The following is a 24,331-nucleotide window of genomic DNA, read 5'->3' on the forward strand; positions in this document are numbered from 1 at the left end:
ACAGCCATTCTGAAAAACTACCAAATGATTTATGTGTCCATACATATCTCTGCCAGAAACCATAATCACATTCACAGCAGCTGAAAGCTGGAACTACTTGGCCGTCCAGCAGTCAGCAGCGGGGGAAACAGTTCCACCATGCATCTGGTGTACCCTGTGACCAGACATCTGTGAACAGTTGCCCAGGGCATCAAACCACACATGGAAGGTGGGGGGACTCTTCTGTGTAGAAATGACTTTGGACAAATAAAGCCAGGAGACACGCTCTAGAACAAATCAAACAGAATCTAAGCCCTGGGACATCCAGGTGAACCTGAGTAGGCTGGCCTGGGGCTCTCTATGACTGCTGCTCCCTAGGGCTATGTAATTCATGAAAGCAGAGATGGCCCAGTGGCACTCGCGTCAGGCAGGCACACACCATCAACAACCATGATAAACAGCTGCTTACAGCACTGAGACGTGGGAGCAGAGCCCTGGTTCTGCCTTGAAGGAACCGCTCTAGATGCACAGCAAAGCCGCTGCTGACTTTAGGGCCACCCACTAAGTCGTCCTCCACAGCCTGTGGCAAAGGATTTTCCTGACAGGGATTATCTCAATTCAGGATGACTGTGTCCTGTTAGCCAGGACCCAATCTGAGATGGGGGAGGGGGGTACTCATGGCTCTTCTCCCTTCTTTTCATCTTGAGCAAAACTCACTCCCAGGCTCCAAAGTGCCTGTGCCCACAGCACAAACACCTCCATTCTTAGTACCGGTGCTTCCTTTGCCAGCTCTGCCTCTGCCTGACCCACTCTCGTGCCCTCGTGGTAGCTTCTCCACCCTGTCCACTTGCCTTTATTTATTTGAGGTTTACGTTGCTAGAATTCTCCCTCAAATGTGCATCTCTAAGCCCTGCCTGGCAGACAGCAGTGACCAATAAGGAGCAGTCCCAGTGTGTACCCTGCCATGGAGAAGGCACACGTGAAGAGCACACACACGCCTGTGTGTGTGTGTGCGTGCGTGTGTGCTGCAAAGCAGCTTGGACCTCTGGGACTCATCCCTGAAGGTGGGGCAGTTGGCAGGGAGTCTGTTTTGACTAGGAAACCTCAGAGCACTTGGAGGGCTTTAGCTGGCCCTGCTTGCATGGCCGCACCCCTGCCTATGCTGATGGAGGGGTTGCTGGTTTGGTTTGAGAAAACTCTGTCTTTAGAGCTGTGAGTGAACTTTGGCTAACAGTGAAACGGGAAGCAGAACGCGGCACACCATCACTGCATTGGTGGCCAGCTTCTGTTTTGCAGGCATGGAGCTACTATGTTTTGTTTTGTTTTTGAAGACAGGGTTTTTCTGTGTAGCTTCGGACTCGCTTTGTAGACCAGGCTGGCCTCAAACTCACAGAGATCCACCTGCTTCTGCCTCCCTGAGTGCTGGGATGACAGGCATGTGCCACCATGCCTGGCTGGAGTTACTATGTTTTAAAGTCTGCATGGCAGACTGGCCCCGAGGCAAGAAGTATAAGTTACATTTTCTAGATATCAACTTCGCCTTGCTGGATGAGACTGTGCTCAGGCCTGATGGGACAGGAGGGATATATATATATATATATATATATATATATATATATATATATATATATATATATATATATATATATATTTATTTCTTTTGGAGGGGGACTCCCCTTTCCTGAGAAGGGGAGGAGGGGAAGGAAGAAAGGAAAAAGTGGGTGAGACTGGGAGGAGAGGAGGGGGAGAGGGCTGCCTTAGGGATGTAAAGTGAAGAAATAAAAATTAATAAAAATTTAATAAAGAGGAGAAAGAGGCCAGGTGTGCTAATATACCCTTTAATCTCAGCACTTGGGATGCAGAGGCAGGAGGATATGTTTTAGTAAGAGAGAGAGGGTGTGTGTGTGTATGTTTCTATAATAAAATATGTATACATATTATGTGTATTTATACAAGCATATATAATATGTATGTACATATATATATATTTCTCACTTTGTGACATCTCAAAAGGCAGATCTAGAGAGAGGGCTGTTGGTCTATCCACAGAACCTTAGCTCCAGGTTTTAGGAGGTGAAGGCAGCCAGGAGGGGTGCATCCAGGCTCTGCTGCACCATAACCCCAGAGGGAAACCCCGTAGAGGGAAGAACTCTCACACAGCTGTGATATCTGTATGTACCATGTCCTGCCACATTCCCAGCTGTGCTGACAACATAGCCTGCTTCCCTGGAGTGTTCACCCAAACTGTCTCCTTTCAACAGGAAGCTTGTAGGACAGTTGCTGTCCCTAGACTCAGCACCCCCGGGAATGCCATTCCTTCTCACCTTAGCTGTGCATGTTAACCAGCCAGAAGCAGACCTCCTTTCTCTGCAGACTCCGAAAGGAAAACTGTGCTTTCATTCCTGACAATCCTTTCATTGGCACCCCCACCAAAATAAATAAACAGACAAATAAGTAAATAAAGATCAGGAAACAGAGATGCTGTGACTAGTCTGAAAAATTAGAAAAATACAGTTTTTCTCTCAATTCAAGCTAAACTGCTGAAAAGACAATCTCTTTCACCTACTTCACTGCCAGGAATGGGGCCCTGGGATGGGGATGGGGATGGGGTTGCCTGTTGATTTACTGAACTCTGATAATGTAATGCAGCTTAGATTTAATATGCTGTTTCCTGTATTATATTTGGATTTTTAGGCTCCTGGGCCCTGCAATTTGTGGTTTACATATGGAGTCACTGTGGGGACAGGGGACATAGTGCACTCCCACCTAGTTAGCACAAGAGTTGTGTTGGCAAGCGAGCATCTCCAACAATGGACAAGTCTTGCCAGACTCTGACTGTGGGAAACGCAATCGGGAAGGAATCGCTCTGTTGCAAAGCTGTGCGTGAATGTGCACGTGTACGTTTTCATACACCTGTGCTCACAGGCGTGGGCGTGTGTGTGGGGCCGGAGGGTGGTGGTGGTGTCTGTGTTGCCAGTGGGGTCTCTCACTGAACCTGCACTGGCTTACCAGCTTCTGGGAGCCTCCTGTCTCTTATCCCCAGTGGAGTTAAGACATATGCTGCCATGCCTGGCTCCGTTCATGGGCGCTGAGGACTCCAAATCAAATCTGTGAGCTTGCACAGCAAGCACTTTCCCAACACCAACCCCCAACCCCAAGAAGTCACTTTAACAAGTCATTACTAATTGTTTTGTATGCTGTCAAAACATCAAGGGAAGTTGTGGATGAACATTAAGTGCTTCGGGAGATAACCCTTCCTTAGGCCTTTTCCCTTCCAGTTCTAATGGTCTGAAGAAACAGGGCTGCCCTGAACTGTGTCCTGGTAATGTCACTATGTACTTGGAATGCATGGGTGTATGCAGCTGAGAGGATGAGGAAGTCGCAATTACACTAGAGCAGGCTTGGTCCTGCAGTAAAAGTGCCCCACAGTCGTTATATCTGCTTTGTCTCCTTTTAAATCAGTCGAAATATTTTTGGGGGTCAGCTCTTGTTTCCATTAACCTCTAACTTTTATGGTTCACTAAACCCTGGATTTGATATGAATGTAAACATTTTGTGTGGAGGGCGGATCGATGTCTCTCACGGGGTGGAGAAGAGGAGCTTGAGTCCCCTTGTCCCTAGCTTTTCCATGCATAGTGCTGTTTGAAAAGTGGGATGTGAAATAAATCTGGGATTTTTAAAAATCGCAAATTCAACATAAAATCTGAGGGTTTCAATTACAGACAAATCTGGGGGATGAGCCAGAGTTTCCAAGCGACAGGGACGCCAGAAGGGTTCAGAGATTTCTAGGGGGAACAATCCATTGGGTAATAAATCTCTCACATATTAAAAAATATAGTTATTGCTTCAACATTAAATGTATAGGAACAGGAGTCAGGAAGCCTGTGGTCCAGTAACACGCTGTCTGGCTGTGAGGCCTTCGGAAGGCATTTGCCTTACTGGGTCACATACGACAAAAGGGCTCCCAGGTCTGGGACTCCCTGATGATTCCACTGAAGACAGCCAACAGCCACAGGGGCATCGTGGAGGTGCTAACAGCTAACAGTGTGTAGGTCAGACTGTGTTTGTAACACACACGAATCTTACTCACTTGGCTGATATTTGAGTGGCAGCTTCCATTTGTCAATTCCCTATGGTATGGTGGCAGAGATGCCCGGCTCCCTGTTTCCTGATGTGTGTGGTGGGTTGGACATATCGGTCCACATAGAGACATCATCACTCAGGTGGGAAAAGCCAAAAGGAGGGAGAAGGCAGCATCCGCTGCCCAGACAGTGGCACACAGGCCCTTAGCATCTGGCTGGGGCTAGCAGTGCTGGGAGCAGACCTGTCTGTTCCATGTTCAGGCTGTACCTGGGCCACTCACTGCCCACCCACCCTCTTCCTCACTGCGATTATTAAACTACCCAGTTCTTTCCAATCAGTTCCACTTCCATAAAGACTAGAAAGCATCTGTCGGTATCTTCCGTTATGACTAAGAAGTCCAGCGGCTCCTGGTGATGTGAGCTTTGGGGATGGAAAGAACTGCTGTTCACTGTCCTTTGCATTTTTCCCCCTAAATTCTTTTCTCAGAGTAAGATGTCAGGCACTCGCCACATACCTTCAGCCCTGATTTACGAGGTTAATGTCAGGTCTGCAACAACAATAGAAGCATGGACTGAAGTCCAGGCTGTATATCAGGTATGCTTAGATTATCTGTGCACCAGAACAATTGCTTAAGTGCCTCTCATAAAAAAAAGTTCCGGGAAAATACTTGCCTTAGGAATGCACTGGTTAATCACAAGATCTCGGGACAGTTCAACTCTGAGCGCAGACACGGTTTTCAGTGTCTGCGGACAGCATGCACTCTGGTCATCGCTCCTAAGGGAACAGGCCAGACCCGTCTCAGCTGCTGATGGGATCTTTCTGTGGGGATTCGTCAGAGGTTTAAGAATGGAGCACTTTGTGATGCTGGTCAGCATCTCCATCCCAAGGCGGGCACAACTGCCCAGACCCTTAATGACGGTGTTTGTCCTGAGGCCTCTGAAGACCCTGTGCAGCTTCCTCTCTTGTGTGTGCTATAGCACATCTGAAAGTGTCAGACAAGCTGGGTGTGGCCTGTAGTCCCAGCACTCAGGAGGCTGAGGCTCAGTGACAGCTGGGAGCTGAAGGCCACTTATTGCTACAGACTGCTTCAACAGTTCTCAGCCTGGGGATGGAAAGACCCTTTCCCAGCAGTCGCCTAAGGCCATCAGATAGCACAGATATTTACATGATGACCCATAACAGCAGCAGAATTACAGTTATGCAGTAGCAATGAAAAAATGTTATGGTTGGTGTTCACCACAACATGAGGAACTGTGTTAAAGGGCTGCAGCATTAGAAAGGTTGAGGACCACTGCTCTAGTATAAACAGATGCAGAGTTTCATAGGTGGTGCCTTACATTTGAATTGTTTTTTGGACAGGGCTTCTCTTTGTAGTCCTGGAACTCATCATGGAAGTTGATGTAGTCCTTGAACTCAAGGAGATCCATCTGCCTCTGCCTCCCATGCCTTACATTTAAATCTAGCCTATTTCCTCTGAATTATTGACATTTTGGTAGTCACAAAGTAGAATTTTCTTACTCTCAATAAAGGGGAGAAAACAACTGTACAGTAAAATTTAAGGTTATCTTTAGAAAACAATCCCCAAATTTCCCTGTTTGGTCATTAAGGCATTTAAAATACAGTCTGAAACACAGGTGCAAAGTGGGGTTTTGCTTCTGGTGTCCTGAAAGCACCAAATGAGCACATTATGGAAAGGGGTTTCCCGAAGTCTTAGATGGCAAGCTTTACTGTTTTCTCCCCTTTCCTTTGGCAACTAAAATGTTGACTAGGATTGGTATTGGGTAGCAAACACGTGCAGGTTCCAGCTGCGTGGTTTCCTAGAAATACCAGCTTTGGAAAGAATTTTGACAGCTTCCTTCTCCCTCGAGCCAGCCTAGCTGTTCAAGCTGAATTCTGCCCAAAGGCCATGGTGCACACACTTTCCAGGACAGCTGGGTGTGTGGGAGATGAGGCCAGCATGCTATGCTTAGCAGGTAGTGAAAGGAGAACCCATTTTTTGATCTGTCCTAGGTCTGAAGCTCTCCCCAAAGACAGCAGGGGAACCCATAGTCCAAATGAGATGCAGGAGAGATGGCTGATGCCACAGGAAGTCGGAGAAGACCTTGTTCCCACCACTCACCATGTCAGGATGGTTTTACTTTCTTAGAGCAACTTTACAGGCAGGTGAAAGGTTCTAGAACACTTGTCTGGGGCTGGGGAAACAGGAGGACCTAATTCTTAAAGGTCTTTCTATACCTGCCTTGTCTTTCTTGTATAGAAGCTAAAATATCTTCCACGTTTATAGACATGAATACAAAGGAATCACACTGAACCCCAAAGGACTAACATTATATACCCCTTAGCCACATACTAAGCTAGCTTTGTAGTTGGGTGTACACTCAAACTACTCTGCCCTTAACTGGTGAAGATGTGCCACCCATCATGGCATTTCCAAGTGCAAGGTGTTACTAAAACTGGTGGAGTGGGACGACAATGCAACCAGTCTTGATGAGACCTGATAGACTAGGGTCAAATAGACGGGGAGGAGGACCTCCCTGATGAATGGACTAGGGGAGGGGCACAGGAGGAGAAGAGGGAGGGTGGGTGGGATTGAGAGAAGACGAGGGAGCGGGCCATAGCCGGGATACAAATGAATAAATTGTAATAAATGATAATAAAAAAACCATATAAAAGAGTGTCACTTACGTGGCAAATAACATCAAAGGTTAGCGCTTTCTTAAATGTGAGATGTAGCATAGAAGATTACACTTGCATAAGTGTAATCCCTGGGAGCAATTTATTCTACGCCAGGTGCTGTGCATCGGATAGTTGAATTTGGCTCAGAGCTGCTCACCTCTGTATGCTTATTGGTTTCATTAGAGGGAAACAACCTCCAGCCCATGTGGGATGAAGGGAAGATGGAGGCTCCATTACAGGCCTCCACAGTACTGAAGCTGAAAGGGCAGGACCCTGGGATGGGGAACCAAAATGGCAGCAGCTGCAGAGGTTGAGGAATGGGCTTCTGGATATATAGATTAAGACTTCCCAGCCAGGGAGCCTGGGACAACCACCCAGCACCTCGGCCACCTCTACTGCAGCAGAAGCCTGAGTTGGCTGGGATGGAGAACCATCTTGGGCCGAGATGTCTTCACTCCATGGTAGGTGCCCTTGCAGGTGCAGCCGAAAAATATGAACAAAGATGGCTTGCTCTTGTCACCCAGTACCTCAAGTGCAGTGACCCTGAGCTGACACATGGAAGGACAGGGAGAGCTTCCAAGGGGCCATGGTAATTTGTCCATGCCTTTAGAGGTTCACTGCAACTGCAGCTCAGTGGTTCTCTCGGGGAAGTCTTGCAAGAAGTGGGCATGGCTACTGTCATTGTTACAAAGTGAGATCTCCTTGGTCCCCTCTGCCCAATGTCCCCAGGTTAAGCAGGAAGCATGAAAAATCAGGTGGCTAGTGTGGTAGAAGCAGATGGTAATGCCCTTTGTAACGTGAGTTGTTTTAGACACTGTTCAACACGGCAACCACAGCTGCCACAAAACTGAGGGGGTTAAGAAACAGACGTTCGTGTTCTCAAGGGTCTGGAGGCCAGAATGCCTGAGGGATGGCCCCTCCTGACATCTGTCATCCTATCTGGCCTCTCCCAGGTTTCTGGTGGCTGTTTGGGGGTGTCACCTGCTCTCTGCCTCCAATGTCACATGGCATCTTCAGAGGATGTCTGTCTCCACACAACCATCTTCTTGTAAAGATACTAGCCATATTGGATGAGGCCCACACTACTTCAATATGATTCCAGCTTAATTTAATACACCTGAATGACCATAACTGCAAATAAGGTAAGTTCTGAGGCCCCTGGAGATAGGAATTCCGACTTGGACTTAGGAGTGATACAATCCAACCCTTAACAAAGGGCCTCAAATGACATATTACTGCAAAGGTACAAAGCTACACATTGCATTCTGCATATGAGACCCTACTTTAAAATCATATACAATACCCCGCGGGCTCTTTTACCTTTTTACTAATTGGATTGGGTCTTCTTTATTCCCCTCATTGCCTATTTCTTCTAGAGCAGAAACTACAGCGAGGAACAGCATTCCAGAAACCACGGAGCCTACCCTGCTAAGCCTTCAGTGAGGCACCAATGATGGAATTAGTCTCAGCACTTAGCATGAGAAAATCCAGCCATGGCACTCTTGAGTAAGGGACAGCTTCCTCTTCTCCATGTCACGTGTAGGGTTGACAGTTACAATGTTTAAGGAGGCTAGCACTGACTTGGAAACCTCAGTCTAGTACCTTCCAGGTAGCAGCCTCAGAGACCAATCTAGTAAGAAGTGCAGTGACTTGGTAAACCATGTCCACGGGCTTCCCCTTGTGAAGGCTTTACTGGCCTGGCTCCTGGGTATTGGCTTTTCTAATGGCACGGGGTTGCTTGTGTTCTTCTTATTTTTGTTTGTGAGCTGCTCAGTCACCTTATTAAGGCACTGTCAAGCTATTTTGAGAGCTGTGGTGAAGGCACAAAATGGATTCTCATTAGTTTCTACCACAACTGGGGTGGGAGAGAATTGATATCACCAGTAAGGGATGCCTTCAGAAAAGTCTATCGTGGCTTCTGTTCCCAGCCTCCATAATACTAGATAAGCCTAATATTTTATTATTGTCTTATCATGTTGTTCATGTTATTAAAACCATTCTTTGGTCCAGCATTTAAAGATGTTTTCTTTCTTACTCCTCATCCTCCAGCCTCCAAACACCCCATGCTACTTCGGATTTGCTCATGCTGGGCAAGCACTTATCCAGTGATTTACACCTCCTAATCAGCATTGCTAAGTGTTTCAAGTGACAGAGAAAAAAAAAAAAAAAAAAAAAAAAACCAATCCTAATCAGCCACACTGAGTCTCCCTTTCAAATGTTTGCAAGCTTTGATTAACATCAGAGGCTGTGGCCACCATATCTGTCCCCCCACGGTGGGGGGGGCGGGGGGGGAGGGGCTGTGCAGCAGCGTCTCTGGCCTCCCTGCTTCTACCCTGTCTCACCCTTTCCTCATACTTCACTCAGAGTCCTTTCCAGATCAGAGTGGGCTAATCCCTGCTTCAAACTCTCCTTGAGCGGGTAGAGTCGACTGCTTAGCTGACTACAGGAGTGAGATTCCAGACAACATCTGTAAGCTCACACCTTTACCATACCTCTGCTCACTTACAGTTAGTTTCCCTGAATGCCCATAATGTTGGTTTTTGTTTGTTTTTTTTTTTTCATTTTTATATTGCACAAACAAATTTCTCAGTGTGGAATGTAGTTTCTCTCAGTTTAGGTTGCTCTATGGGGTAAGTCAGGGTTGGCGAGACGGCTTCTTTTTGACTAAGTAAACAGTCAGGATCAAAATCAACATTGAAGGCATTCCAGCAGTTCACTTAGCCTTCACGTGCCTCCAGGACATTCCCTGGGGCACCAAGTTCACCACTGGTGCCACTAAGCAATGCCTTTGGCCCAGCAGGTGCCACCAAGCACCACTCTGCCTCACTAGAGTGGGATCTAGCTGCAGGCAGTTGGGCCCCAAACTCCACTCCTTTTGGAGACTGACAACACAGACTTCTGTCATAAAGCATGGCTCGCCTCCTGTGGGCAGTAACTGCACTGCTGTGTGTGCGTGCACACTAGGCTCTCTCTGTCTAGGCTGTGCCATTCTGCATTCTGACTGACAGCATCCAGGCTACTGATGAGAGCTGCAGCGGGCCTACATCTTAAACGTCTTAATGACCTTAATGACAGTTCTGAGGGTCACTTTTTAGGAGACCAGCAGGGGGAGCAGGTGAGTATTCACCGTGGGTTTGCTCTTAACGTTCTGTAATAGGTGCTGTCTCTTGCAGTTTTCTGTGAGCATTTTTTTTTTTTATTGTAGTGAACCAGGACTTTCAGTACATAAATTTAAAAAAATATGGTCATTTAAAAGGATCAGAATTTTGGGAGAAAGTACATAATTTCTTTTCCTGTAAATATCCTACTAGAATAGTATTTTAAGCTTCGAAAACATTGCATTTTTTTTTTTTTTCTCTCAAGGGAAACAGATGTCAGGAACCTGGTACCTTAATATTGCTATAGCTGTTCTTTCTTTGTGATCTTTGTTTCCTTTTATTTTCTCTTTTGTGTCAGCCTTTGACTTGTGCCCTTTCCTGGAACAAGATCATTTGGAGGACATGCTAGTGGGTGCCAGACGAGGGGCTTAAGGCAGAGTTTGAAAGAAAAGCACAGAGTGCCCAGGCAGATAACCAGGAAAACCTGGCCATCAAGAAACAACTGGATCCATGCCGGGACATGGACAGCAGGGGGTCTTTGACACACCTAAGCACAGCGTCATAACTGTTTACAAGGATGACTAAAACTTTTATGTTCAACTATTTATCATAGTTGTGATGCAGTGTTTTAAAAACCACTTTGTCCATGTAAGTCCATAACTGAATGTAAGTTCCCACAGAAAGAGTTTTCGTATTAACTCAGCCAGATGGATGGGAATACCAAATGAGGGTCATGTGCATTTTTTAAAATAACCTTGACATAAGCTATTTATTTATGTTAATTTATAACCAAGAGAGATAATATATCTAAATGTGAATACTTATTATGGCATTTTTATCTCTTTTTAAAAATGTTTTTCAATAATTAAGATAAAAATGTATAAATATATATTAAAAGGATTAATCTAGATGGCATTAAGCCACCTCCAAATGAAAACTCACTCTGTGGGAGATGCAGGCAGTTTGTTAGAATGGCTCTGAAGAGAGGCTGGACACACTTCTCAGAAGCAGTAGCTTTTCAAACTCTCAAAAGTGTGTCGAAATGGATTTAGGAATATTTAGAGTAAAATTTTAGGTAATAAACCCACCTCAAAAATATCAACTACTGTGTCAAAGCAAGGATTTAATTCAGGTCATGGGTGAGATTGTGATCACTGGCACACGAGGCCTTTACAAAGAATGTTCCCCATTTCTCCCACCACAGAGGAAACACAGAAACGTCAGGCTGCCACTCACTCATCGTTGGAGAATGGTACTCACTGTCTTCTCCACCCTGTGACCTGTATCTGGACCCTTTCGACATTTGTTTTTTTGATGGAGTGATAAAACTCCACAAAAAATATTAGAATGAAAATATTTAAAAATCAAACAATGTCTGAGATAACTTTATACAACAGGATGATTATATAAACTGAAATCTTCCTAAAAATTCGAGGAATTTGTGGTGCAATCTTAAAAAAACATTTACTAGCACATTTCCTAAGTTTCTAACAAATACAATGCTCTCCCTTTCGAGTCTGGGTGCTGGGAGATTCGCAAGTGTGGATGTCAGATATGAAAGGGCTCGACCAGGATGCACTGCTGGGTCCTGATGGTGCTAACTGTAAACAATGAGAATCTTTTCAAGTTTCTTTAAAAACAAAAAATCTATTCTACGTGCATGTCCTTCAGATATGACTTCACAGTAAACACTCAGATAAGTTACGCTGGGTGAGCACCTGGTGCCTTTTCTGTATGACTTCAACAGGAATGGCAGGCACCAAGCGGTCATGTGACCCTTTTATAGCCTCTCCCTCGAACTCACCGACATACCAGGTCTGCAGTTCTTTGCCGAACAGCAGTTGCACAGCTGGGATGAAGATGGTGACTGAGGGGTGGCAGGCCCACGCTACAGATCCTGTGCTCCTCTGATGGGCCTGTCACCGGCAACTTGTGGATGAAAACATGCTGGCAGTGGGCGGAAATGGCTGTTTCCCAGGAAAGGAAGTGGCCTGAAAACACATCTGGCAGACGGTCTTTCCCTCCTTTGGCTGTCAGAGAATGATTTTAACAATATTCACTTCCTCACCTCTCACAGAGGTGGATCCCACAGAGACAGTGCCCGATTCTAAGCTGATGACTTCATTACGATCTCATGAAGATACTGGGCCAGCTCCTTTATGTCAAATGCTAGGTGCATTCAGCAAACACATGTAAATATACACACATCCACTTCCAATGAGAACAGAAATTGTGTCCCAATTGGCACTGTAGTTTAGTTTCTAGGCCCATCATATTCTTTTCACTCTCAAAGTGTGGGGTCAATGTGAATATACACTTAGCCGGAGCATGGATACACGATGGGTTTGCAGGGTTTGGATTCTGAGTCTCCACTGCTGAGTGGGTTTGTGCACTCAACACAAGACTGCTCCCTAGTGGGGCACCACAGGCTGTCCCCTCACACAGAGGATCACTGAGCCTCACTATTCCCACAAGTGTGTACTTTCACAGAGCACCCAGAACCTCAGTTTTGGGTTGTGACGTGGATTTAGTCATCAGGATGCATATCAGTGCCTTATAGGGTGTCAGCCAGCAGGAAACAGAAAGTCTCAGTCCTTTCCAAAGGAGCTGTTAAAACTGGAGTAAAAATTACTGCTTTAGGGACGGAGGTTACAGTTTGGTAATAGTATTTGCTCTACAAGCAGGAGGACCCATGCCTGCACACACGCTCTCATGCACACATATACGCACTGTGTCTTTAAGTCCAGTGCCTTTACCACTAGGGAAAAAGAAGTGCCTGTGGATGCGCTTGGCTGACAGGAGTCTTTGCTTTTCAACTCAGTGAGCCTTGATTTTTTCATCTTTAACAGGCACAAACGATGGAGGGATGGATGGGTCTGTGTGCGTCTCTGTGGACTCTTAGTAACTTCAGGGGCTTTCTCGGGGGCTTTTTCTCAAATCTGCAGCTGAGGATGACCTCACAGTGCCCCAGATCCTGGGCTCCATGTGGCTATGCTGGCAGCTTGGGAGTGGTGGCAGTTGGTGTGCTGACGCTTTTGCTGATGGCCACAGTCGGCCATTGTGTTCTTCAGATCGTCAACATATGCTGGATAGAAACAAGCCAGGCCAAGGTATCACTGTGTGGGGACCGCTGTAGAGTGCTGAAATGTTATTATCTCCCTCCCTTTGTGTGTGTGTGCTAGTTGCTTCCTTGATTCTCATTAATGACTTCAGACAATTTGGAGAGAGACAGAGTAGAAAACTTCCCTGACAAGTTTTATGTCCACTGTGCGCCTAATGCTTTTCCTTGAAAATGAACGTTGAGTTGTACATAGAAAACGTATCGGCTATTTCCACAATTTTAAAGATGCCAAGGGCAGTAGGAGGCATGGCCAAGAGGTCCCTTAGTTCTCTCCCTACTCTCACATGCCAGGCGCCTGACAGTCCCGAGTGTGACCATCTGACTGCAAAGACACAGTGTCCCAGCTTCACATCATAGGATAATTCAGCACTGAGAGGCCCTCACATACCAACAAGGCACTTTCCAAAAGTCAAGGCCAAGCTGGCCAGATGTGCCTGTGCCAGTCAGCACGCCAGGGCTGCAGGCAGTGATGGCATGGAGAGAGAGGACTCTGCTGTGCCTGGTGAGGCTACAGGCAGGGGACTGGCTTGGAGGGGCTGCCTGGCCTGGAGACAATGATGGTGATCCAGATCCAAGTGCAGGAAACCCCACGCTTGACAGAGGCTGAGCATTCTGAGTATGTTTTTAAACAACACAGGCTTTTGTAAAATGTTCCTTGTGTGGTAAGGGCTTAACGCTCTCCTGGGTCAGGTGAGAGACCCCATGTCCACCCACTCAATGTGACAAGGACAAAACTCCTGGTGACATTCTGTGAACTGCTTCACAGCAACAGTGAAGCCCGTGGGAGCTATTCACAAATGCCCTCTGGCATGGATCCCATGGAAGCTGCCTACTCTGTGCTGATTTTAAAATGGGGAGTACCTGGCTTCCGAGGACACCACTTGCATGGGGAGACAATAATATTCTGGGTGACTCTGGCCAAGCCAGAGGCTCTGACCACTCTGACCCCATGACTCTGACAGCAGGGGATCTGCGAGGGATTAGATTCCTGAAGTGTTGGGGAAGCCAGAGTCTATAGGAGACCCTGTAGTCTTTACCTCAGCTGAATAGGATGCGGTGATGGCATGGGATGGTGGTGCTTAAAAGTCCTTGTGAGGCATCCCTCCCTGCAAGGCTCAGGGTTCTTTGTGGAATACTGTGTAAAGGGATTGTACAAGCCAGAGGTGGCTGATAACATCAAGGAGGCAGTGCTTTCCAGATGCAACAGGGCATGTGAGCTCACAGTGATTGTGAGAGCGTTCATGAGGCTCATGCAAGCAGCAGCCAGCCAGAGTCCCAGCATGGGGTGGGCATGAAATCCCACGACGAGCTGAAGAGTTATTGGCATTTGAAGAAGAATCGGTTGTTATTACTATTTTATTAATAATGTGACTCCTGTCAGGTTAGCCACAATGCCAGGGCAGGCCCTGCTCTCAAGACTGTCTGCGTAACACAAACTAGGCTGACTGAAGTGGGGAGGAAGAGGAGGAGGAAGAAGAAGATGAGGAAACTGTTACCATTATCATCTTGAAGTTGGGTAGGAGGGCGGACAGGATGGTTATGGATGAGTGAATATGTTCAAAGTACATTGTATGAACTCCCCAAGGAATTAATAAAATTTCTCTTAAAGGTCTTTGCAGAAGACCTTACCTGTTTCTGGAAACAGGTAACTATGTCTTCCTGGTACCATCGAATGGCTTAATGAGAAGTGAAGACAGTTCTTAGAAGGGTAAACAGGGCTCCATGGTTTCAGCTGATGACATGCAATATGGCAGAAAATACACATAATTAAGAAAACCAGCACCATACACAGCTGCTCCACAGAACTGACTGGGGCTGAGCACAGCTTTGGGAAGTCAGTGATAATATCCCCCAGTTTGTACCGTCATCTGCTTCAGCAATCAAGTGATGGGGGGTGGGGTTTGGGAAGGGGAAACCAGAGGTTCAATGGAAAAGGAATGCTTTGAGAATCACAGAAAAGGACGGGAGGGTCTCAGCAAGTTAGTGCCCAAACCATGGTGGGAACCACTGTAGCCTGGGCAGGAGAGGAAACTGGGCCCTTTTGGTCTCTGCTGGACCCCTGGGGTTTGTGTCCTATGCGGGTCTTCTGCGGCTCCTCTTTGCAGTCTAGCTGCAATTCTGACTATGTAAGCCCCTCTGAGTTCCTGCGGCCCTAGGGCTGCCACACTGCCACCCTTTGCTCTGTGATGGCGGCACATTCTCAGCACTTTACAACCAGCTTCAAAAGTGTCATTTTCCCCCCATGGGGCTTTGTATTAGCCCCTTGCCCCAGCATGTGTCACACTATTAAGGAAAGACCTTATTTTCATGCTAGATATACACTCAACAGTGAGTGGTTTTATTGAACATGCTCCATCTCCAGGGTATGGATTTGCTGAACTCTCTTCCTGCTTCTAATTCATAACTCATTTGGGTGTATGAGCTAGCTGTGTGTGCGCGTGTGTGTGTATGTTTTGTTTTGTTTGAGAGAGAGCTTCTATGTAGCCCAGGCTGGCATAGAACTATGTAGGCCTCAAACCCGCACAATCCTTCTGCTATAGCTTCTTGGGTGGTAGATTGCAGGCACATGCCACTATGCTATGCTCTGGTTCCTACATTCTTAAATGACTGAAAAAACAACAACAATAACAAAAAACAAAACCCCAAAAGTACCAATTCATGGTATGAAGATAAAAAATGTAAAGTGCTGTTTTCATGAAGAAAGCCTTGAGGGTGCCTGTTTGTTCTGGCAGGCTGGGGGTTGCCTGTAGGCTGCCATGATTGCTGGTGGCTGGGGGAATCCATAGAGCCTGAAACCTCCACCACCTCAAAGTCTTGCCGACTCCACTTTATTAATAATCTCCATGTCAGAACCTACAAAAAACAGCTCCTGCCATGTTCTCAGGGGACTGGATGAGGGCAGTGTCCACAGCAAGAGCTCCTGGTGTCCCCAAGAGCTGAGACCACCTTCTCCTATATATTCTCATAGCCCTCGGCCTATGGTCTCCTTTCCTCCATGCCCCATGAACCCCTTTGGACCAGAAGTCCTGATGTGAGTGTCGCCATGCCCTTTAGAGTGCTTGCCTCGGTACTTGGCACATCTGCTTTTCCACGTCCCTTCTTGTTAAGCATCCCTATTTGCCTGGAACGCAATCGAATGGGTCCAACCTAAACCATATGATTGCCTTGAGTTGTGCTTTTACAAACAAACAAAACCGAAAGATTTGCACCCATTGCTTCTGCCTTGCACTGAGTCGGATTCTAAGTACCTAACCACAGAGCTGTTTTGATGATGAGCAAACTCATTTCCACTTAATATGCAAGCCTGTAAAGAAAGGGAGTTGGCATTTCTAAGCTGTGCCAATTACATATCAACTTAATCCAGAAAATTTCATACAGAAAAAAAAAAGTCTCCATTTTCCAGATAGGAACACAGAGGCTGAGGGCAGCTAAGCTTTGTTAAGTACACATCGTGCTCTGGCTGAAGCTGAGGCCGCCTGATCTCCTCTGAGGTGTTCTGAGTGGGGCTGAGCATTAGTAAGCTGTGCAGCATCCCTCAGGAATCAAATTCCCTCCCCGACTAACTGTCCAGATCATGGCCTTTCTGAACCAAAGAACTTGCTGGTAGTTTCTGAGCCTGTGAGTCCCTTCTACGGAGTGCAAGGCTTAAGGTGTCTTTAGGAAGGGTGTGCCTACACCAATGGCAAAGTGTGGCTCCTCAATTCTCAGTGACACTAGAAGAACTGAATTTCAGTTAGGGCTTGCTGACACACACACGTGCATTCTTCTCCAAGTTTATGGACCCTGTGATTTCTGCCCATGGATCTCGGGATGAGAACCCCTGTTCTGGTGCCCACTTGGGGGTATTTGTTAACAGGATGTGTTTTATAAAGATTTAGTTAGGTCTCTTCCAAACAGATTCTGTGAAAAACAAAATTCACTGCGCAGATTCCAGACTCACCTATGACCTGAAATCATGTGTCTTGCATTCCCCAGAAACTGGGAATGCAGAGCATGAAGCTGCCCTGGGCTTTCTGGAGGCAGACATGGTCCTGAGTCAGTTCGTGGGATACTGGAGTTTGCGCAGTACTGATCTCTAGAGTGTTACATTCTAGTTATGAAGGGAAGTGACATTGGACCAGCGAAGCCACGCACGCAGTTGGAAGTGCCTTAGAAGTCAGAGCAGCCGCTGACTTTTATGGCCAGGGGCTTTAGAGCTTAATTAAAGGGGGAAAGTGATTTGCCTGAGCCCACTGACTGGAACTAATTTAATTAATAGCATGTTCAGAACGATGAGCCCCAAGCAAACCTCGATACAGCAAAGGAAAAAGTGTATGTTCCCTCTTGATATACTTCATATAAATATCTATCAAAACTTAATAGAACATTAATCAGGCCAAGGTATTTTAAGTTTTATTTGTATATTTAAATAAATATTTTGTTTTATGGTACAAACATGTAAGAGCTGAGAGACCATCTTCATAACTTGACTTACTAAAATCAAACTGGGTTAAAATAAAAATTATACATAACATAGCTAATGGTTTAAAAAATATCAAATAATATCAACAGAATTTTACCTCCCTTTGGAAGGGCACAATTTACAAGGGCCAGTATTGCTCTTTATATTTACAGCAACAAAAATAAACCAAAGTCCTGATATAGCGATAGTTTCATTCCTAAAGGAAAACCCAGAAACATTCACTGTGCTTTAAAATTAAAGCGGTTACCTCCAATAGCCTGCAAGCTTCGCCTGCAAATGAGCAGACAGACAACAGAGCCCCAGCTTCTCTCGAGGAAATAATTAGGGTGGTGCCTATGACATGCCCAGGGGTCTTGTGGCTGCTCTGTGTTCCCAGAAGGCTTCTGCAGTGCACAGTCCTTTGGGGCAGTAAGCACTGCACTCTGATTGTTCCTGTTGCCTGGCTAGTGACCCCCTACAGGAAGATAGTGGGTGAGCCAGGGGGCGGAGCGGCTGGCTGCACATGTCTGGCTGCTCTTATCAACTTATCATATAAGGGAAGGAAAGTGATTGATTCGGATACTGACACTGTAGACTCAGGGGAGAAACAAAGAGTCTGTGCAGACCTCTGGAGTGAGCGGGGCTGCTCCTTCCTCTGCAGGACAGCTCCCTGTGTGCGGGACAGAAGGGAAGAGGCAGCGCTGGGAATCAAGCCTGCTTCAGGAACGGGAGGAGAAGGCTCACACTGATGGACTTGTTCCCACAGCACAGCCCTGGGCTTTAGGCAGCAGCTGAGGGCTCAGGACGACGCTTACGCGCCTGCAAGTTTGCTGAACTCACAGTTTATAACCCAAAGAAAGAAAGAATGTGGCAGATTGTTTTCCTGACTTTTGGCTGTGATCTTGTCTTGGCCTCAGCCTATAATAACTTTAGGAAGAGTGTGGACAGCACGGGCAAAAGGCAGTACCAGGTCCAGAACGGACCTTGCAGCTACACATTCCTGCTGCCGGAGACCGACAGCTGCCGATCTTCCTCCAGCCCCTACATGTCCAATGCCGTGCAGAGGGATGCACCCCTTGACTACGACGACTCTGTACAGCGGCTGCAGGTGTTGGAGAACATTCTAGAGAACAACACGCAGTGGCTGATGAAGGTAGGACGGTGGTGGGCTGGCTGTCTGGGTGAGAACTGGCAGCCCTGGTCTTATCAGGGACGGGGGCTGCTGAGACAGACTGCAAGTGTCCTTAAGTGAAGGATGGCTCCTTTTGTGCTGCCCTGGAGTAAAGTAGCCACAGAGTGAAGAGCAACAAATGGGTTATCTGAAAAGAATGCCAGATTCTGTTCAGAAAAGCCCCTGAACTTAGGAATCTTTACTAGCCGGGCGGAGGAAGTATGCTTCTCTGCAGATCTCCCATGCTGTTTTGTTTGAGTAGCTGGGGCTAAGTGACACCGATTACCAGGATCTTCTCAGCGGGTTGTAGGCTTGTAAGGGAGGCTGTGAACAAGACAGCTCGGAGCCAGGAAAAACGTGACAATCACGTTAATCACGGACACTTAACGGATGGAGTCAAGTGCTTTACCAATTTCCTGAATTTCTTTACGAAAATAGATTATGACTCTTGGTAAAAGAGAGGAAATTAAATAAAGCCAACCTCGTGTTCTCAGAGTCTCAGGGCTGCGCCGTGAAGGGGTTGCCATCTGGAAACGGGGCTGTGTTTCCCAAGTGTCCCGGAGACACTGCAGCTCTGCTCAGTCCCGGAGACAGGCTCTGAGCTTGTCCCCACGTGGGGCTATTATGCTCAAGTCATGCTGGGCTGAGAGGGTCTGACAGTTTGTTCTTGGGGCTGCTATGATCTCTCTGTTTCATGGCCTTTTTATAGAGCGTAACCAAAATAAGACATCGAAAGGTCTGTTTTGCTTTCACAAATGATTGTTTTCTACAAAACCTCAAATGACCCTGGAGTTTTCTTTATGTGAACCATATGTATTCCACAGGAAGTTTAAACAAAGCATGTAGATAGTAGATGAATCGTTACACGTTATGACAATGACATCACATGCTTACAAGGTAATTATTTAAAGTCATATAAATATTTTAAAAGCCAGTGGACTTCATTTAGTACTTCTTCCCAGAAAGGCAGAAGTTGTTTTTCTCAGATGTCACCATAATCTTTTGGTCTGACGCCCTTCCTTAATCTGAGAACAGGGCTGGGGTCCCAATCTGCATTTCTCATGTATATTCCTACTTTCTGAAGTGGGCAGGCTCTTGCTAGAACCCGGAGTCTCAATGAATGAGCGTTGCCAGATCTGCTCTTATGGGGAGATGGGAGTTGTTCAAATTAAAGAACAGAAAACAAAAACTGCCCAGGACTAGAGGCACAACAGAAAAATCCTCCTCAGTGTCTATTTTTTTTCCTGGGTGATTTCTTCAGTTTTTCTCCTTTCCAAAATTCACAGATGTCTGAACACAGAACTTTAATGTCCAGCAACACATGTCCCCATGCCTGGGGTGGGGAGGGGTCCCAGGAGTCTGCTTAGTTCTTCGGGAACTGTCCTGCTCACATTCAGGGACCTGCCCCATCTACTGCGGTGTTGAGGATTTGGATCTCCTCGGGGGTGGGCTGGAGGGAGGCATAGCCTTCTAGTAAACACTGTACTCTGCCGACTACCAAGTCCTCTGCTAAGATACACAGTTGCCAAACGGAAAAAAAAAAAGTTTTGCCACAGGACAACGCTGCTCATTTTATATGCTGGGCTCCGGTGGAGCCCAGGCTGGGGATACCTGGGCTTGTGTTTCCTGGGCAGGGAAACCAACCCTCTTGTGTGGTTTCCAGACAACAGGAGGAGGGACTCAAAGTCAGGTGGCTACAATCCCTCCTTCCCAGGGTCTATTGGTAAATATTTGAACAGTAGGTGGTGGTATTTCAAAGGCCCCTCTTTCAGCTTTTTGGCTGACTTTCGAGGAGGGGTGGCTGCAGGCTTATCTGCCCATCAGCAAGGCACCTGCTCCCATCAACACCTGTTCACGCTGCACCTGAGAAAGGCAATTTGCCAGCTCATTCACTTGGTTTATGGGCTCCAGGCGTGGAAACAAAAGCAAAAAGTAAATATGAAACCCACTCGGAATGATTAAATGAAATCTCCCTGCTTGTTTTTTGCCTCCGGGTTTTGGCACCTGCAATAATAAACACTACCGTTCTCTTAGGGAAGAAAATAACATCTAATGGAACCACAGATAAGCACGGTAACTAAACATGACCAACACCTATTTATAGATCATCACACAAAGAAAAAGCATGATTTGGTTTCATTGTTATGTGTCTTTTCTTGAGTTGTTTTAAAAAATGTTTCCTTATTTCCTTGTCTTCCCTGCTTTGCACACGAAACTCACCAAAGAACCATCCAGCGTTTAGGAGTTTCAAAACTTGTCAGGAAGGAAGAGAAGGATTTTTGGTGAGTTTGGCAGATGAATAGCATTTCAGTTTCTGAGTGCTGAGAACAGCTCAAGGAGTTCAGCCTAAGAAAGCTCCATGGACACCATCAAAAGAGCCCACACTGCCCCTTTAATCTGTCATGCAAAGGAAGTGTCAGCCTTCTGAATGAATGTTGGGGGAGCACATGAATGGAACAATGCAGGGAAGGCGCACTCTCCCTGGAGCGGCTAAGCAAGGCTAAGACAAACTCCTGCTTGCCAGATGCCATCCAACCAGGTGATCATCAACTAAACGTGAGGACAGACCTCTGTCCCAGTGATTTCAAACACATTTTACACAGACTCCCAGCTCACCAACATGCATTGTTTTTTTGGTAGGTCAAACGTATTTTTTTCCCCAACAAGAGGAAATATGGAAAGGAAATAAACAACTATTTCACGCTACCGAATGCCGTATATTTTATAAACAGCTATGAACCCTGCCGCCACTTTAAGGCAGAGTGACTTGAAAAACACAGCTAATGCTTATTAGCCTGATGTAAACATTTCCTCTGCCACCCGCCTCGAAGTGGCTGGGTTTTAAATAACATGAGGACAGTCCAGAAACAGCAAGCCTTTTCTTTCTTTAAAAGCGATAGTAAGATAAACTGGAAGAAAGGTCTGGAAACTGCAGTTCATCGGCCGAAATGCAGCGGGAACACGACAGTTATGCTCCTGAAAATGTAACTATCACTGGAAAAAACAAATGATGAGGGGTTTGTAGAGGAGTTCAGCCAGCCCTTCAGGCCCTTCCCACCTGTGTGTGTGTCCGTCTGAGCATGTGCGCACTCGTGTGTTTTACCAAGCACAGTGGCAACACAGTCTACCTGTCTGTGAAAGAATACAGAGCCTGGGTCATGATGGGACAGACGCCTTCCCATCCTCTGTGACAGCCATGGTCACTGTGCTGCCCTGCAGCCTGGAGAACAGCAGCTGTACCTCCAGGAGTTACACAATGCGTTGGGAGATAAGTATACGATTAGTATCAGAAGTTGGGTTTTTTTGTTTGTTTGTTTTTTGTTTTTTGCATTTAGCTAAGATGACTAAACTCTTTAAGACCTCAGGGAAACCACTGCTATGAGTGTGGTCACTCTATGTTAGCATCATCGTTTTGAGGCATGAGGGGGATGGGCTTCACTAGGGTAGTGCATTTGAGATGGGTAGTGTATTTGAAGAGTGCAGGTGCAGTGCAGTGTGTAACTTTTCACTACAGCTTGTGCTGCCGCAGGGAGAGTGCGCCCAGCACAGTAGGTGCCAGCTCTTCCTGGTGCATAAGGATACATGTTTTCCAAACATGGAAGTATAGTTTGTATGCTGTAGTCAGGAGGTCTCTGCCTATCACAGATGGTTGCCAGGCATGCTGGATTAACTATTTATGTATCACCCTATGGACCTGATCAGCCTGAAGGGCTTGGCTTCCTTTATACCTCATTTCCTGTCTCAACAGGAGACCATCCATTTGAGTGCTGATATTGGAAAGTCCATTGACTTTAATTAGAATGGGTCTATACAGTTAACAAACAGGAAGTTTTTTGAAAGGTAGTCCTTTCAATCTGGAAGTTTATCTGAAAGGTAGTCCCCTCTGTTTGAAAGCTGACAAAGATAAGGTCCGTGCTGCTTATTTTATTCAAATGCATAAACGAACTTAACAACTGGAGCTTGAGAGATGGCTCAGTTGGTGGCCTAGTTGTGACACAAGCATGAAAATACCTGGGACCCATGTGAAAACTAGGCATGGTGTCATGCATCTATGACTCTAGCCTTCGGAGGGTAGTACACTGATAGGCCCCTAGTGGAGGCTGGCCAGTTCGTTTAGCTGAATTCGTGAAACCCAAGTTCAGTGGGAGACCTTGATCCATAAATAAGTGGACAGTGAGAATAGGAAAGATAGCTGACAAAGTGAATAAATGCTAGTTTATAAAAAAATAAATTAATTTAAAAAAAGAAAGCCAATATTTGCCTTTGGCATCCACATGTATACCCAAACACACACCACATACATCTATGCACACAAAAAAATTGTTAATTTTTTCTATATTTGTATTTTAAAAGACAATAGTTAAAACTGATCCTATCATTAAATAAACAATAAAAGACATTAAGAAAGATATAGGCAAAGTTAAAATCAAAAGTATATGCCTTCAATCCCAGCATTCAAGAGGCAGATGCAGGCAGATCTCTGTGAGTTCAGAGCCAACCTGATCTGAGTTGTAGCACAGCCAGGACTACATGGTGAGGTGGGTTCGGTCCTTTGGGGTGCACACTTAGGTTTTTCCACTAGCTCTTTACAGCGGGCAATGTGAAGATGTGTGGCTTTTCTTCTCACCATACAGACTGTGGCATTACACCACGACCAGAATATTTCTTGGTTTACCAGGTGACAAAGAAAACAGCCTGGAAGAAAAACTGGGGGAAAGGAACAAAAACGAGGTACCAGGCTGCATCTGGGTTAAAGGAAGAGGGGGAAGGAGAGGACTTCTGCCTGTGGCAGAATCAAGGCAAGAGAGGACTGAGGTAAAAACAGTGCCTGCATTAAAGCCTAGTGGATGTGGGGGCAAGGAGGACAGGAAACGCAAGGGACAGAGCCCAAGGGTTGACAGTAATGACAGGAACGGAAGGAGGAACTTTGTATCTTTCCATAACTGCCCATGAAATGAGGACAGACGGGATAGCTTGGGGACTTCCTGAGTTGGGATCAAGACAGTGAGTATGCAATGGACCACGGGCAGAGTACTTTTAAGTCATGTACCAAAATGTGAAGATTTTTTTTCTATCACTTTATGATAAAGTGAATGTGTGAATTTGTGAATGTGTGTGTGTGTGTGTGTATGAGCCTGATTGTATCAGATGCAAATAGTTGACTGTACCAGCTATTTTCTTCAAAAACAGGCTCTCATTTGTCAGCCCAGTGGCTTACTCTAGTTAAAGAGGACTGAGCTAGGCATTGGCCAGTTTTCCTCTGTGTCTTCTTCTGACGTGAGGGACCTTGTACATTCTAGCCTTCTCCGAGCTATAACCACACCCACTCAGTTTCCTACGAGGCTTTTATCTCTGAAGCAGTAACGTTAGGACAGGAAGTGGGATAACTGCTTGGCACGAGCTCACTTTAAGGCTTCTTGGTATCTCTAACCAGGCATGTGTGCAGTCTCCCACAGGTATTTGTAAACTAGCTTCTACATTGGTGTGACAACACTGTGCTGTGTGATTCAGAGGTCATGAGGAGCTCAGACAGAGAAAGAGTGTGTAGCCCTCCTCCGACTGCAGGGGAACCCACCTCAGCTGGGAAGGTGCCAGGCACAGCGGAGAGGGGCATATGAATATGGATTTGGATAGAAGTGCATGTTTTTTCTAAGCCTGCTGACGTGAGCGAGTGAATACCAGCAGACCCCTTCATTAATCTGGAGGTGTTTCTCGTTTGGGGTCAAAGCCATTAAAGTTCATTTATTTGCTCAAAAAATATT

General features: G+C 46.2%; 2 protein-coding genes across 2 annotated transcripts in view; one reads left to right on the forward strand and one right to left on the reverse strand.

The window, feature by feature from the left end:
• Positions 1–24,331, reverse strand: part of Mcph1 (microcephalin 1) — a 195,804-nt gene that overhangs the window by 41,910 nt on the left and 129,563 nt on the right. The gene's annotated exons all lie outside the window — the stretch shown is intronic.
• The window catches only part of Angpt2 (angiopoietin 2), a 49,739-nt gene continuing 43,402 nt past the window's right edge, over positions 17,995–24,331 (forward strand). The window contains exon 1 of the mRNA XM_055608492.1: positions 17,995–18,551. Coding sequence (XP_055464467.1) covers positions 18,264–18,551 — 288 coding nt within the window. The 5' untranslated portion in view covers positions 17,995–18,263. The remainder of the gene's footprint in view (positions 18,552–24,331) is intronic.

The sequence above is a fragment of the Psammomys obesus genome, unplaced genomic scaffold (genome assembly GCF_907164565.1).
Source record: "Psammomys obesus unplaced genomic scaffold, mPsaObe1.curated_primary_1811, whole genome shotgun sequence".
Taxonomy (NCBI): Eukaryota; Metazoa; Chordata; class Mammalia; order Rodentia; family Muridae; genus Psammomys; species Psammomys obesus.